General features: G+C 49.5%; 2 protein-coding genes across 13 annotated transcripts in view; both read right to left on the bottom strand.

The window, feature by feature from the left end:
* The window catches only part of Vwa2 (von Willebrand factor A domain containing 2), a 43,169-nt gene extending 33,807 nt beyond the window's left edge, over window positions 1–9,362 (bottom strand). The window contains exons 1-3 of one of the 3 annotated variants that reach the window (XM_031390804.1): window positions 8,861–9,362; window positions 4,898–4,962; window positions 714–788 (exon numbers count right to left, since the gene is read on the bottom strand). In XM_031390804.1, the coding sequence (XP_031246664.1) occupies window positions 714–788; window positions 4,898–4,952 (130 nt within the window). In that variant the 5' untranslated portion in view covers window positions 4,953–4,962; window positions 8,861–9,362. The other 2 variants (XM_031390803.1, XM_031390805.1) reach the window with 2 other exon arrangements.
* Window positions 9,363–13,655: 4,293 nt separating this feature from the next.
* Window positions 13,656–16,497, bottom strand: part of Tdrd1 (tudor domain containing 1) — a 49,916-nt gene continuing 47,074 nt past the window's right edge. For all 10 annotated transcript variants that reach the window (XR_004123674.1, XM_031390793.1, XM_031390800.1 and 7 more), the window contains one exon: window positions 13,656–14,923. The gene's annotated coding sequence lies outside the window, so the exon portion shown is untranslated. The remainder of the gene's footprint in view (window positions 14,924–16,497) is intronic.

The raw sequence follows: 16,497 nt of genomic DNA, 5'->3' as shown, positions 1-16,497 counted from the left end.
GCCCACCTGGCCAGAATCCCGTGTCCCGCAGAACAAGGGGCCCCCGCGAGAAACCCCAGTCCGTGGTATGTTTTGACTCCCACTAGACAGATGGGGAAACAGAAACAGTGTGAGCCAGTAATTTTCCAGGAACGAAGCATCAGGGAGTCCTAGGCTGGGCTGAGTCCTGAGCCCCATCTAGGAGAGTGGAGAGAAAAGGAACTATTGGTTGGGCTTCTGGGAAAGCGCTAGTTTGGCTTGAGCAGGCAGAAGCAGAGATATGGCAGGAAATATGTGTGGCTTCGTAGATGACAGAAAACCCTGAAGTAGGCTAAGAAATTTAGCAACAAAGGGGCTGCTGTGCTGACCCAAGGTCTACCTCAGGACCCACATGACAGAAGGAGAACACATTCCTCCGGTGCCCTTTGACCTCCACATGCAGTCGAACACATAAGTGTGCACACACACAAAAAATAAATAAATAAGCACAATAAAAATTGAACCTACAGTAACAACGAGGTTGTTTTGTTGCTGCTGCTTGTAATTACCACTATTTTAACCAAGGAGAGTCAACCAGCAGGACTTATGGGAAGGGCTGAATGTGGGAAATGACTGGGAAGACCATGCCATGAGAGGAAGGGGTGAGAACTCTCAGGGAAGCACGGCCTCCCCGGGTCTGTGGCACTGAGGTCTGAATAGCCTAGTGTTTGGAGGAGTAGGTAAGCTGAACTTACATTTGCTGGCCACTGCAATCTTCCCCATGGTCTCCCGGCTCACATGCACTTCCTGAAGAGAGGTGGTCAGGGACACTGGGGGAGAAAACACCAGAAGCTATCATGACAGGGTAAGATTGAGGGTGTCTTTGCCTCAACATTATGTGCTCTAAATGAACAGGAAACAAAGCAGAAGGTAGAACGGTACAGAAGTCCAATATTCCTCTCTCAAAACCCACCAGAGCGCATGGCTGTGGCGTGCAAGGCTGGATTGTGCCTCCTTGTAGAGCACATGTGTGATGCCATGGGCTGAACACTCGGCTCCTGTCCCAGTATTACATGGACAGCATTTAAAAATCTCTCCCCTTTTGTGAAGTAACTTTGTTATTTATATTTAGTATCTAATGGAGGAAAGGGTTGTTGTTGCTGTTGCTACTGTTGTTGGTGTTCACTTATTATGGCTATGGAAACACTGTGGCCTGAGGAGCTCTGTCCTTGATCATAACACTGTCCGCTCTGGATACAGCCCTTAGCTGTGTGTCCAGGGACGATCTTGCAAGGTCTTAATCTGCTGCAGGATAAAACATCACTGTCATAAAACTTTAAATTCATGGAAGAGGCAAATCCATAGAAATGCACCTGCTTAGATTGTTCGAAGGGGTGCCAGAATACTGAAGGGTACAAACTTATGTGACTAAACTTAAAATTTAAATAGAATTGAGAAAGGATTGAATTGGGAGTCTTCATCGTAATGATGATGCTGTAAACTGACAAAAGCTTTCTAGAAAACACTTTGACCATGTGAGTTAAGAACCATAAAAACGGTTATATCCTTTGACACTTTAGTTTACAACTGAAAATAAATCAGAAGGAAAAACAGGTGTCGTGGGACAGGTGTCATGGGACAGGTGTCGTGGGAGGGAAGTGTAGGTCGAGACCCTCCCCTTCAACAGTCTCTGCGCTAGAGGAATGCAAAGACAGATAGCAGACACACAGAAATATGTGGAAAGACGTTAATATATTTACCAATACTGTTGATACATGATCAAGAGCTAAAATGCTTGAGGGTGGCAGGCTCATTGATAAATTTTTTTTTGTGCTTTTTCATACTCAGTTATAATAGTACAAAGGCAGTCAGGGATAATTTATAAAGACTTTGGGGCTGAGGGTATAGCTACGTGGTAGAAAGCTTCAGTGCCAGTCACAAGGCTGTGAGGTCAACTTCTGGCACCCCAAATTTAAAAAAAAGTAAGAAATGAACTTCGAAGATGGGGATCACACAAAGTGGCCTCAGGACTGTTGAATGGGGGTGGCCCAGAAACAGAAAGGGAGGATGCCCAGGGAATCATTTTGAAAAGCCAGCTCCTCTTCGCAACTTCAAAGCATGGGCATCTAGTTGCAGAAGTATGCATGGAGCTGCTGGACCAATGTGACACCAACCACAGTGATGCATGGAGCTGCTGGACCAATGTGACACAAACCACAGTGATACAGGCAGAGGAGAGCCAGGGGAGCAGAACCTTGCAGGGGTGAATGCAGAGGGCAGATGGAGCATCCTGACAGTGAGGAGCCTCTGGGATGTGACAAACTGGAGCCAGAGGGTCGGGGAGGGGGCAGGAATCCCATGGTGCGGCAGTTTGGAGCCATGGGGATTACAGTGCCAGGAAACTGATAATAAGACACATACTCAAAGAGGATATCGGGCGTGGGAATGGCACTGTGAACATGGAGGTTAATGGTCGGCCTGCTTACCCAGCACCTGCCAGGCTGGGTCTGCTGCCTTCCTGGCTCCTCCACACACACTGAGCTGCAGTAGGGCATGTCTCTACTCTCTGTTTCCCTTCCTCTGCTTCCCACCTCTGCACTGACCCAGCACTGAGCTCCACAGTCCCAAGCTATGGGGGACTGGGTCTGGGACAGGCTCTTTGCTTCACCACACTGGAGACCTTCGAAGTCTGCCACCTCAGAGACTGCTGCAGCTCATCCCATAATCCCATGGGGACCTCAGCTCCCTGGAAAACTCCCGAGCACAGGAACACACATTGTCTTCTGCATTCACGGATCTTCCCTCCTCACTTGCATTCCATAGACACTAAAGTTTCCTGAAATAAGTCTATGAGTTGCTGACAAAGGGGCCAGGAGCCAAGGACTCTCCACAACCACATAACAAGTGTAAAGTACTGTTCACTTTCAGAGACTTAGCAGGAACCCCACGCCTACCCCCCGAGACGGGAACCCTGGGGAGATCCAGGACCACGGGCCACCTGTTAAACATGGCACTCGGGTCACTCTGCCCTCTGCATCATGTGCTGAAGAGTTACAGTGAGTACCAGGATTCGGGCAGGCCTATCTTTTGTCTGGGTGACACCTCAGTGCTTTTGGCAAGCCACTGTGTAATGCTACAGAATAGGAATAGAGCTACTTGCTTCAGCTGCTCTAATGAAGTCTACTGCCTCTTTTAAAGACCTCCTTCCCAGGCTTTAGAACGTTGCTGCCCTGGTGGCGGGTGGACTGGGGTGGGCAATGCTAATGCACACACAGACAATACTGCAAACCGTGGGTGTAATCAAACACTCACTAACAGACAGGAGAGCCCTGGCTTACACAGAGAGCTCCTGCAGTCCTGTCTCCTGAGAGAACCCATAATGATGGGGCCAGATCAGGAGTCAGGTGGCCTGGCTGTCATACTTCCAATATCTGTGCCACCATGGGTTAGTGACACGGCCTCTTTGGATTGCAGGGCCTAATCTGTACAGAGTGTTGGACAGATCGAGCATGTGAACAGGTGGGACAGGGCCACAGAGGGGAAGCACTGTCACACGACAGAGCAGAACTCAGGCTGGGGATGCTGATCAGAAACCTATTTAGGCCTAGCTCCTCCAGATGGCTCGGCAGACACAAGCTCCTAGGCCATGGAGACCCCAAATGAGGCTGTATACCTCTCCCTAGCTTGGAGATGGGATAAAATGGCCTCTACTTCCAGCCTCCTGTTCTTGGGGGACAGGCGGGAGGTGACCAAAGTTGACTCAGCAGACACCTGCTCTCTGAAACACAGACTAGGGAAGATCACAGTCCTAGAGGCTTCCACCTGATACCTCAGCTTTGTAGAAGAGCAACCCAGGCTGGGCTTGCACAACTAACCATCAGCATACATGTTCTTATTTCTGGGATGTCCATCTGCAGGCACACTGGGTCCTCCGCCATCTCTGCTCATCTTTCAAAGAGGCTAGAACTTGGGGGGGGGGCAAAGAGGGAGGTTACCATGAGGGAGCTGCTATCCTGAGTTTCAGTCTACGTCCAGAGCACAAGGTCCACTTCGAGGCATAGATTACACAGAGGTGGGTAATCTGTCTACAGGGTTCTTCCCAGGGGAAACCACCAGCTGTCCAAAAACTCACAGCAGTACACTCAGGTCTGCGTTGGGTACTACAGGGCACAGCCTCTAGGGGGATGGATGGGGAAATGACAATCTGGGAGCCCAGAGAAGCTGTGTAGGGCACTGAGGGACAGTGGCAGGATGAGGGGCAGGGCAGATGATCGGGCAGAGTGGCTTTCAGGATTGAGATCCTCTGGGAAGAGGTGACAGTAAGGGTGCTGCGCAGAAGGAGGGGATATGCCACACAGGACTCAAGATGAGGCAGGACCTCTTAGAGAAGAAGAAAGTCACTTGGAAGCTTCGGGTCAGGCAAGCAGCGTCTGGATGTAATCAGATCTGCATGGGGAAAAGCCGTTGTTATGTGGAGAACGACAACAGACAGGAGGGGCCTGGAGGACCCAAGTGGATCGGGATCATTGGGAAGCAACTGTAGAAGTGCAAGCAGAGAACAATGGGGCAGCGAGGGAGGCTGCCAGGGAGTGGAGATGCAGACTCAAGAGACTACAGATTTACATCAGGGCTGGGAGGTGATTCTGTGGTTGCTGGGCTGGCTCTGTGTGTCAGCGTGAAGGCTGGGAGCAGTGGTGTGTACCCGAAACCCCGGCAGTGCTGGTGGTGCAGGACAAGCCCGGGGGCTCACCGCCAGCCTGCCTCGCTGAATAGGTGAGCACTGGGTTCAACAAAAGCCTCCCCTCAAACACTGAAGTGGAGAGTGACCGAGGAGGAAGACAACTTCCTCATCTCCACACACAAAAGATGAAGTTAAAGCCAGTGGGATTAGAAAGAAACCGAGCCCTCAGAATTTACAGCCCACCAAGAGACACCTTACCTCTGGAGAACAGGAGAGTGTAGATGGCTGGTAGTAGAAGCAGAAATGGAGGCATGTTGTTAGACCTAAGGGCAGGGGGTAAAAGAAAGCAGACATCAGCAGAGAAGCTCTGTGACCAGCCCCAGCACGCCTCTACAGATACACCCAGGAAGGGGACACTGAGGCCTCTGTGACCAGCCCCAGCATGCCTCTACAGATACACCCAGGAAGGGGTCACTGAGGCCTCAGTGCGATCACCGCAGTCTGGAGAGTCAAGCCTTCCGAAACCATGAAGGCCCTCCAAAAATCTAACTTCAATCAGCTATCTGACAGGGTTCCAGATAGCATTCCTACCTCAGATCCAGTCAAGGTCCTCCACAGCCTTGTGGAGATTTCTGTCCCAAAGGTCCCCAGCCTCAGGCCTGCAAGGTCCCAACAGGCCACATGATCCCTCTTAAAGCCACTCCCTCCTCCAGAACCGAGCAAGGCGAAGGCTGGAGCTGAACACAGTCATCTTCTAAATCCTCTAACAAGTCAGGAAACATTTCTCGCTTACTGAGATTGTCTCCAGAGAGGAGCTGCATGGCCTAGTTTGCTTCCTGATGCTGTGATGAAACATGACCAAGAGCTACTTGGGGAGGAAAGGGTTGATTCAGCTTCTGTCATTGGGGGAAGCCAGCAGGAATGTGGAAGGCAGGAACAGAAGCAGAGGCCCAGATGCCTACTGGCTGGCTCAGCCTCCTTTCTTATACAACTAGGGAAGGTCCGCCCACAGTGGGCGGGGCCTCCCACACCAATCAGGAAAATGCCCTCGAGCCCTTGCCCACAAGCCAAGGCGATGGAGAAGTTTTCTCAACTGAGGCTCCCTCATAGACGACTCTAGCTTTGTCAGGTTGGCAAAGACACACACAACTCTGGACACTTGGTGTTGCTAGAACAAAATTGTCAGGAGCAGGGGAGGGGTCACGTGATTCCAGATCCTGGGTCGCCAGCAAAGCAGACTCAGGACTTTTCCTTCCTCTCCGCAAGCACGCACATAGTTTCCCTTACATCCTAGACTGGATGTGGGACAAGCCCCTGCCTGTCACTGGGGGAATCCGGTGGAGGAGGCAGTGGATGAGAGGGAGTGAGGGACTCAGGGAAGACTTCCTACTCCTTAGCTTTAAAGTGGTTTCTGGGTTTCCAGCCTCTGACCCTGGAATGTGAACGTGCAGAAGCCAGAGGCTCAGGCCTGTGCACATCTAATGATGATTCCAAAAACCACATTCCCAGCTGTCTCTGAGGAAGTGGATGTGGGAGGATCCTGCTTCCAGGACACCAGGCAGCATGGCCCCTCAATTCATACCGCAGGGCTAACCTAAACATCACCACCTTTCCTTTTATCTGCCTCTGCTTGCCCAGCTGGGAGTTTTCAGTATCCTACCTTCCTGTCATTAAAACAAAATTTGTGTTGGCATTCTGCAAATAGGCGCTTCCTGGCAAGTAGTTCCCCACAAATGTTGGTCCCCAGTGCTAGCTTGACAATCCTAATGGCATCTCTCTCACCTGTCCCCTATTTTCGCACAGCCCACACCAAACTGATCCTCTCATTTGCCAGGTGCCCAATGCTTAGGACGAGGGATGAAGGCTGGCACCTGTACTTCCTGCCTGGCACATGGGAAGAAAGTCGCATGCTCGATAGGTAACAAAGGTTCTCACCTGCAGAGAATGGGAGGAACCTTCCAGGGGCATCCTTGTGTTCATATATAAAATGATTTTTTTATACCAAGAAAATAGGAGGGATTGCTGCTGCCGAACTGGTGAACTGTTGTTAGACATTCTGCAAAGTGTCAACAGCACTCTAGACTCTTCCAACCCAGGCACCCCAAGTATTCAGTTTATTCTCATCTCCTTACATATCAAGACCTCACAATGTTAGTTCAACACTGCTCTATGTCGAGAATTTAACAGGATCTTCCTGTATCGCCCCAGCTGCCCTCAAACCCCTGGGCACCGGTGTGCTTCTCCTCCTGAGACGCTCTGACTGCAACATACATCACTGTGCTCAGCCTAAAGATGGTTTTTAGGTAAGCATGGACTCTGCAGGAAAAAACCACCAACTCTTACCCAGTGAACATCCGCTACAGGCTGCCACCAGGCTTCGGGCACTGGAGTCTTGTCTCTCCACCTTCTTAGCCAGCCCGTGAGAGTGTATCACTCTCACTATAGATGCTATATTACACAGCCGAAGACTCGAGGAGAATGTGGAGCAAGGGAGAGAGGCTGGGAAGGGAGACCCAATGGGGGCACGGTGGCAGAAGTTTGGGACCCAGGAAAAGGCTATAAACAACATAGGAACACAGGAGAGAATCCTGATCATATCTGACGCCCTGAATCCAGCCCTCTGGCGGATTTAACCAGCTAGTGCCTGTCTTTAGTTCCCGTCCTTGGGTGCACGGTGAGATTTCCAGGGCCCTATGCATTCCTGTTGGTGACCTGCAGGCCAGAGGCCTTTCATCTGTAGAATGGTTAGGACCTTGATGTTCTAATCGTGGGACTCGAGAAAAGCCTTGCTGAGAAGTTCATTTTCTACACGATGGTAAGATTCTTACACTAAGCTCACTGAACCTGCTTGCAGGCCCACCTTGCCAAGTCCTTTCCATTACAGAGCCCCTCGCCCATTGTCTCCTCCACCCGGTTCCATTACCTATGCCCCACGCACGTTATTCCACGCTTCCAGGCAGCTGGCAGCTGGACGAGGGAGCTGTGCTCAGATCTTCCCATCTGATTGCCACACCTCTGCAGCACCTGCACCAGCAAGTGAGGTCTGTTGCTAAATCATTCCACGGTACACAGACTAAGAATTGCATCTCTCAGACACAGCAAGGACAAAAGCCAACATGAGGCTGATTTTTAAAGGACATCCCTGGGGGTGGCTTTGCAGGGCTGTGCCCGTCTTTTCTCAACCATCGGATATAAGAGTGTGGGAAAAGGGAGGCTTCCACCTCATTAGAAAATAAAATTTCCACAAATATTAGAGTGCCCCTTGTATGCTTTTCCCAATCTGCAGGACGGAACCCCGGGCCCTCTGTAGCAGCCAGCTTGTGAACAGGAGGACTGAAATCAGAGGGAGTCTCCAGCCAGGCCAGGAAGTCTTTGCTGTAACAAACATCTGTCTTCCTTGCCTTTCATATAATACATCTTGCTCTGGCACATTGGGGATGATGGAGGGAGGGATCCTTCTGTATCCCTGGGATTTGCTTTAGAATCAAGTCTAGGAAATTCCACACCCTGGAAGGTAGCTTTGAGCTAGTCATCCAGACGTTTTCCATTTCTTTCTCAATAAGATCATCTCGGAGCAAAAGAGACTTTGAGGTTTTAGGACTGAATCTATAGGCATTCAGAGGGATCTCGGATTTATTTAACCAAGGGAGCACATAGTGGGATGGCATACCATAAGCAATCATTCCCTCTCGGAAGTGCGGCCCTCAGTGAGAAGTCCAGGCTGATGCAAGCAATGCTGTGACCGAACACAGCGGAGCACCATTGCCCCTTTCCCTTGTCCAGTACTCAGACTTTTAAATCACGGATTTTCAATGTGCTGGGCCCCTCCCACTTTGTCTCTGCCTGCCACTGAGAGTCTGGTCCCGGGCAGGCTGGTAAAGGGCAGAGAACAGGGCTGAGCCAGGTGATGTTTGCGTGTTTTCTGCGTAAAGCAGAACTGATGTCTTGCTCTCAGGGGAGCGAACTTCCCTCGAATTCTTCAGGAAGTGACTTCTTTGAAAGGACGATGCTGTCTGGCTAGGAAACCCGCGTGGAAATGCTGTAGCACCTGAGTGCTCATAATACGGAGTGAGGAGCAGGTTCCCAAAGCTTTTTATCGAAACTGCAGTCCCTTCTGCGGTGGCCTGGGAAAGGATCCCCACGACGGCGCCAGGCAGCTCGCGTTTCTCCATCCGCAGACTGCCCGCCCCCGTCCCCACCTCCCAAGCCAGCACCCCTTACCTGGTGCGACGCCGCGTGCGCTCTCCCGGATGGCGTCCTTCCAGGCGGGCCGCTTAGGTACGCGCGGACAAAGCGAACAAAGCCGGCGGCGCTCGACTCGGCTCGAGGATCAGGTAGGGGCGCGGGCTCAGGGCTGGGCTCCGCACGCTCGCTCGCCCGCTCGCTCGCTCACTGGCAAGGGTGCGCCGGGCCGCCGCCCCGCCCCGCTTGTCGGAAGGCGTGGGGCTCCCACCCGCGGAGCGCACAGCAGCTCTGCCTGCGGCGTAGGCTGGGCTCCGTTGGGGCGCTGCGGCTCGCAGCCACGTGGGGCACCTGTTGGTCTCTCCCAGCAGAGGCGGGACCGGCCGCTTGGAGACAGCCTGTGAGGATCCGGACGTTCGACGTGAGGGCGGCGCAACCGCTGCTCCCCGGGAACCGTGCCGCCTCGCCCTTCGCTCTGGCGGGCGACCCGCGACCAACTGACCGCAGCACCGTAAACACCTCCAGGCGAGCTGCCTTCGGCAAGCAGTGCGGCTGTGGTCACAGAGCGCGTTGGCTACTCTGCAGGTTTTATCGATTCCACCCTTGAGGAAATGTTGACTTCAGCATCGTTTGGACTTGTCATGGCTTCTGCTTTTTGCCAACCCGCCTGTTAGTTCTTGCAGATGGGTGATTATTGGGCAGCATTCTCCTTTTAACTTAGAGGGTGCCAGGTATTTAAGTGGCACAGAACAAAACTGTGTGCCTTCTGCCTGGTGCTCTGTGCACATAAACCCTCAAATCATTTTCATACTTAATCAAAACTACATATTAGTGTGCTCATTGGAAAAGTTTAAAAAATAGAAAACAAGAGAAAGCAAATAGAAAAGCCACTGGTACTCAACTGCAGAACACTGGGGAAAAGCTTTCATGTCCTCCAAACCCTTGGTTCTTTCCGTTGATACTTGCTTGTCCACACCTGCGTTGAACATCTGTGGTTTGGGCCACACTGCTCTCCCTATGCACCATTTGCTACTGCTCAATGCTAAGGCCTCCAGTGTAACACTGCAAGCAGGCATCTTTGTGGGGCTGCCCAATTACATCTGAAAACAAACTAATAAATTTCCTAGACTACGTTATATACAATTCAAGAATTACATTTTTCACACTTGTGTTTGTATGCACAGGTGTACCACATATGAAGACATAGGAAGATCTGGGGGGAGTTTTGTTTTCTGTTCATTTTTTCTTCCACCACATGGTTTTTGAAGATTGAAATCACATCAGTAAGCTTGAGGGCAAGTAAGTGTCTTTGCCCACTAGGCTATCTCTCAACTGAGGTCTGGTTTTTGTTTTGTTTTAAACATAACTGTCTTCCAGGAAGCTGATCTCTTCCCTATTTTCTGGGCTTTTCCTCAATACTCTTGTAAAATGTCAACCTGCCGGGCAAATACTTTTGTATTTTTACACATTCTTTTTAAACATCTCTCTGTTGCATTTCATTCTGTAGTTCTCAGTTGGTTTCCAACTCCTCCTCTCAGAGAGCTTTCAGGGAAATTGGCTCCTGGCAGCTTTGATGTTGCAGACTTCACTGGAGAGGGAAAAAGATTCTATTTTTCTTTCTTCACTCAGTTCTCCCTCCCATTACCATTAACTGGAGCACCAAAGAGTAAAACAGGGCCACTTCCAAGTAGCACTGAGTACAGCAGGTATGGACTTAGCAGGGCACCTGCCTCCCGGGTGAGGGAGCCTCAGTTCCTTACCAGCATATTTCAGAGAAATGAAAGGCGCATGTGGAATTTCAAATGTCTTAGTGTGTATACAAAGGATAAAACCAGGAGAAGTCATCTTAAAATTAACCCACATGTCCCACCTATTTCTACATGCAATCAATGCATACTGTAAGAAGCCTTCAAAATGTAACAGTATATACACTTAACGGTGGCCCGTGTGACGAGTGGCCCATGCTGCTACACCCACCCACCTTCCCACCCGTCCGGTGGTTGCTTACCATCTCACTGCACTTTTGCTTCATTAGGCTTCCCATGGAAAAGTAGTTTCAATTCTGAGCATTCCTATCTCTAACCAGACTTTTGGCTACTTTGTGGATTCTTCTTCCACCCTCTCCTCCCCTGCCCCTCCCCTTACCTTTCAACACCCTAACACTAGGTAGTATGAGGGAGAGTGAAAAAAAAATCCCCGAATAAAGTCAGGAGTAGGAAAAGGGGAGAAGAGTTGAAGAAAGAAGAGCCCACAAGATAGCCAAAGGTCCATCTTATCTGGGATTAAAATGAAAACATTTCCATAATATTTCTGTGCTTTTTGAAGCAACCAGGAGTCTCACTAAACCTAACATTTTTACCTAATTGGAATGACTTCCCATTTCACCTCCTAACTAAAGGCTCAGCACAGGCTGGGATGCAGCACTTGCCTATGCGCTATCCTACCATTCCAAACACCCCAGGGAAGGCAGTGCATCTGCCTCAGAAACAACAATTGCTGCAAACCTTTAGCCAAAGCAGTCTTGCCCAAAGGCTCTGGGGACAATCAGAGGGTATGCGGAGTGGAGTGCAGTGAGAGGTCACTAAGCAGGCAGAGGCTTCCTGCCTCGGAACTCGGCAGGCCAGCGGCTGGACAGCTTCCTCTCCAAAGATTCCTGGGTCATTGTCCAGCAATCACCCCAAGCTGCAGCTGGGCTCAGGATGGGGTGCCTTGTCTTCTGGGCCCCAGTGCTTGGTTACTACTGGAGAGTAATTTTGCTGTAGAGCCCTGGCTGTCCTGGAACTCGGTCTGTAGACCAGGCTGCCCTTGATCTCAGACTCCCTTGCCTCTACTTTCTGAGTGCTGGGATTAAAGGTGTGTGCCACCACTGCCCGGCTGAGCAATTGCTCTTTTAAAGTGCATTTGCACAAACTGCCCTGAAATGTTTCCACTGCACATGTGCACATAAACACATGCACATACACACAGTTCTAAGTCGAGATGAGACCTTCGACCCGTTTGGTACATGAGCATGGTGGAATGACCCTAACTCTGGAGATGGCATTGTGGCGCTCTTCAGCCATTTCTGCAGCCTGTTGATTTTTGTAATGCAGAAAAGCTGCTTCACCTTTGCATTCTTGACCCATAGAGGATGTGTCCTAATTACTGACCTCCATGCTTCACCTCCATGATGAAAGCAAACTTGAAGAGAGGCAAAACTAGGCACACTGCAGACCAGCAGAGACTTCCTTGTGGCACTGAGCAGCTACTAGGGATACAGGGCCGTCGAACAGTGAACAGAAGCTTAGACAGTATCTCCCAGTTCCAAATGGAGCTGGTCTGCAGTGCACCTCACCTTCAAGTGAAGCTAAAAGTTTTAAAACTTTGTGGTGGTAATAGTTGTTGGCACCTAGTCTAGGCTCTGCCCCACAGTTCCCTGGCAACAGCCAGGTGTGCCTGACTCATTATTTAAAGGGGCTGCTTGCCCCTCCTCTGTTTCTTGCTCCCTTTTTTCTTCTTGCTCCTGCTCCCTTACCTGCTTCCCTCTCTCTCCTCATCCCCTCCCTCCTCTCTCTCCATGTGCTCATGGCTGGCCTCTACTCTTCTCCTCTCCACGCCCCGACTTCCTCTTCTTCCTCCTCTTCCTTCTCTTCTTCTCTTCTTCTTCCCCCTCTGCCTTTCTCTGTCTCTACTACGCCCTCAACTCCCCTCCCCATGCCCTAAATAAACTCTATTCCACACCGTGTGGCTGGTACCTCAGGGGGAGGGGATGCCTCAGCATGGGCCAGCAGAGGCACCCCTTTTCCCACACCATACCAAACGTATCCCTGGCATCTTATCTTTTTATAAAACACAACATTGGTGCTGACATCCAGGATTTAGAAACTCAGTGACAGTCCTCACTCCTCTGGTGAGAAACTTCCAGGAAGGCCCCCCAGCCCTCTCTAAGGTGTACAGCTGTCTCTACTTGAGACACATACCCATGTGAGATGATCCAGATAAGAGGTGGCAACCCCTGACAAGTACTGCCAGTGTGGTACAAACAGCTGGTCATTATAAGTGCTGAGGGAGTGTGGCACACTCAAACCTTTGCCTTCATAGAAATTGTTTGAGCTAAACGTCACACTCCCCAAAACCCCTGTGTTCGTGTATACAGCACAGCTGTCTGTTTCTGCCCCTAAGTTCCCACTACAACTTTGCTCTTACTACTGTTCCTTAGCCCCACTTTACTGGGCTGACTGGAAGCCCTGAGGCACAAAGCAGACTAGCTTCCTTGGTTCCTGAGGGATGCTCTCTGAAATCTTATCTCTGTCCAGGGAGTCACCTGCCTCAGACTTAGTGCACTCAGCTGCAGTCAAATGCCCCAAGGGGACCTAAAACCCCAGATAGACTTCGTCTCCTGGGCCTGGTAAAACACAGTCAAGTTTATAATGATCACAATCTCAGGAGTCCAGTTGGAGCTCAAGAAATATTTGTGGAATAAAACATACACCTGACATATTTAAATGGGTGAGAAATAAAACTCAATACTGTGGCACACTGAGCCAAGCAGGAGGCCTCCACTTGGTCCTGCTGCCTAGCTGGGAGACTGGGTTCGGGTGACAATCCTGCCTCTTGTAAAGGAGCTGATCCTCCAAGTATGAAATTCCAATGACTTTCTAGGAGCGTGTGGGATCTGAAGCAATGAAATATGACTCAGGATTCTGGACTCTTCAAAGATCTGTCTGGCTTCTCATGGTGCAAGGGCCGTCCTTGCGACAGCACCACAACCACCTGCAGCCATGTGGGTGTTGTAGCATCTGTGGAAGGACAAGGGGGTCCCCAAACGGCCAGCGGTAAGCACAGAAAGGCAAGGTGAAGATAAGTGACTTTACTGCGTGAACCAGGACAACCTTAGCTGTTTGAGTCACATCAACAACCAAGCAACATTTTACATGAGAAATTCTACTTAACAGAAGAGCTGACACACATTGCCAGTAAAAGAAAAATGGAACAAACCCACCCACATCGGTGTCTTACTTATCCACGTTGAGTTGATGATGTTGTGTTAGGTTGCCACAGTGCCAAATGGCACTGAAACCGTGGGACAATTACAAGAGAAACCACAGGGCTGTGAGGAAGGCACAGTACTGCACATGGCTACGGTTAGGACAATCTGCCACCGTGAGGTATGACAAATGTGCTCTCCACTTTTAAATCGGTAACTGAGTTTGTGTTTGAGAAAATCGTGAATTATTTCTACAGCAGAAGTCTGAATGGCTCAGACTGGTGAGAAAAATCCCAGGAGGGCCTCTGGAGTCCTCCTAGTGCCAAGGCTGATGCTTGTGGACACACTGATCGAAGACGAAAAGCCAAGCCCTTTAAGCACAGAGGAGAGAAGCAGTGTGCCACAAGTCACCCAGAAGCAGAGAACCAAACAGAACCTATGAGGGGAGAAGGTAGCTGATGAAAGGGAGAGGCTCACTGCAAAGGCCTGGAGTGTACAGCAGTGCGCTTGACGACACCTAGCTAGTGCAACACCTAGCCTCCGTTTCTTCAGCACTTTCAAGACAAAAAGAGGCTAGAGCTGGGACTGCGGCTCAGAGGGAGAGGGAGAGTGCCTAGCACACCAGAGGCTCTAGCTTCTGTACTCAGCAGAGCACACACACACACACACACAGGCACGGCACGTGCACACACGCACGCACACTCGCACGCACATGCACAGACTCTGAGCAGAAGGTATCTCATATTCCTTCCTAGTTGTCTCATACATTTTGAATCTTGACTCTTTTTTTTTTGTTTGTAATGAGAAAGCATCTAACTATGTAGCCCATGCTGGCCTTGAATTTGAGGTCTTCTTGCCTCGGTCTGCTCAAGGCTGGGATTACAGGTGTGCACCACCACGCCTAGCTCACACATGGATCTCTTGTGTAAGATTCATGTATTTCGTGGAAAGAATTGGGGAGAGGGAAGCAAACCAACAGAACAAACTAAGCAAGCACAAGTGGAGAGGTCAGAGGTCACCAAGGAGAGAGAGGAAGCAACAATTCCAGTGAACAAAACACAAGATACAATCCTTTCTCCAGTCTGCCTCTCGTTGTCTCCTTCTTCCCCACTGTTTATTTCCCAGAGATGATGTTTCTGAAAGAGAAAAATCAACCATCATTACGGTTTACATAAAAATCACTATGGTTCTTAATTTCAGTTTTAAATACAAGCAAACCAGATGGATTAACTAAAATTACACAAATTTAGATTATACATATCAGATAAAAATTAAATAGCACCATAGCAATGTTGAATTTTTATTGATATTGACATTAACCAGAGTGAATTATAGTCTCCACAAATAAAAAAATGCAGCTATTAGAGCTCTTTCCAAATATAAAAACTAATTTCATATTAACTTATTTAATTATCCCTTTAAGAACAATGTTAGCATCTCTATTTACAAAATTTATAATGCAGTAACACCTTTGTAATATACATATGTTTTCTAGACAGGGTCTTTTAGACCAAGCTATCTTAACTCCGAATCTCACCTGCCTCAAAGCCCCAAGACTGGCACCACAGGCAGGCACATCTGACTGATAACTACTAAAACCAAACAACCCACAAGTTATGAGAGCCTTAACATTTTAAATACATTTTTCTGTAGGAAGATTAATTAAGGTGAGAATAAATATCCAGTTTTATTTTCCTCCCAAATGAGAAGAGGATGCCTGAGCACCTATGTCACTTCCTCATTCCATGCCCTGCAGGTCCAGAGTAACCCAGAAAGATGCTGTAGGCCAGGGCACATACATTAGCTGGGACAGCTTCTCACCTATAAGCTGTAAGCTTGAGTTTGTAATAGCAGGTGCGGTGTGATGGGTGTACTTTCCAGAGCCTGCATGTACACCACGAGCCTCTGCTTCCTCATCTAACAGTAAGGTCATTCTACTGCATGTGGGGGCAGAGGGATTCAAATGTGTGTAGTATATGGGGAGGGGGCATGGTGCACGAGTGTTTTGCCCACAGGTATACGAGCCAGTGGACAACCTCCGTGTCACTCTTCCTCGCGCTCTTTCCCCCGTTGTTTTACTTTGAAACGTGAGTCTCTCAATGGCCTGGAACTGATGGAGTAGGTTAAGCCAGCCACCGCTGAGCAGCAGTCTCTGCTTCCCCAGTGCTGGGACTGGAACAGTGTGCACCTGGCTCTGCACTTCTGCTTCAAGGATGCTGTGCAGACTATGTGTGATGAGTGAGGCCCAGCCAGTGCAAAGTGCTGTACTGTGTACTCAAGACGGGGAAACTAGTGTGTGTTAGGGCTTAAATCAAACTTTTAAGGTTCTAGGCCCTCTAATTTTCTAGAAACAATTGAAAATATCAGTTTTACCTTAAATTATATGAGCACTCTCAGTATCTCTCTGGGGAAAGCTCACTGCACAGATCAACAGGCAAAAGTACAAAGAAGTTTAACAACAATAAATTAGCTGGGCTCACTGGGGGCTCTTCAGTCTGTCTGGTTAAAATCATCAAATTCAAGATCTTAAGCTCAAGCACACAAAACAGAAATCAATTATAGAGATGCTTAATCATGACAATGGAAACTGTTGCTCCTCGGGTGTAAGCTTCCCTAGGGACAAACTCAGCAGAGGGGCCACAGTCAGTCAGCACTGCTGCTCTAGAGCAGCCACAGCCCAGGGAATCCCAGGAGCTGCTGCAGTAGCATA

The sequence above is a fragment of the Mastomys coucha genome, unplaced genomic scaffold (genome assembly GCF_008632895.1).
Source record: "Mastomys coucha isolate ucsf_1 unplaced genomic scaffold, UCSF_Mcou_1 pScaffold21, whole genome shotgun sequence".
NCBI lineage: Eukaryota > Metazoa > Chordata > Mammalia > Rodentia > Muridae > Mastomys > Mastomys coucha.
This window is presented reverse-complemented; position numbering and strand designations above follow the sequence as displayed.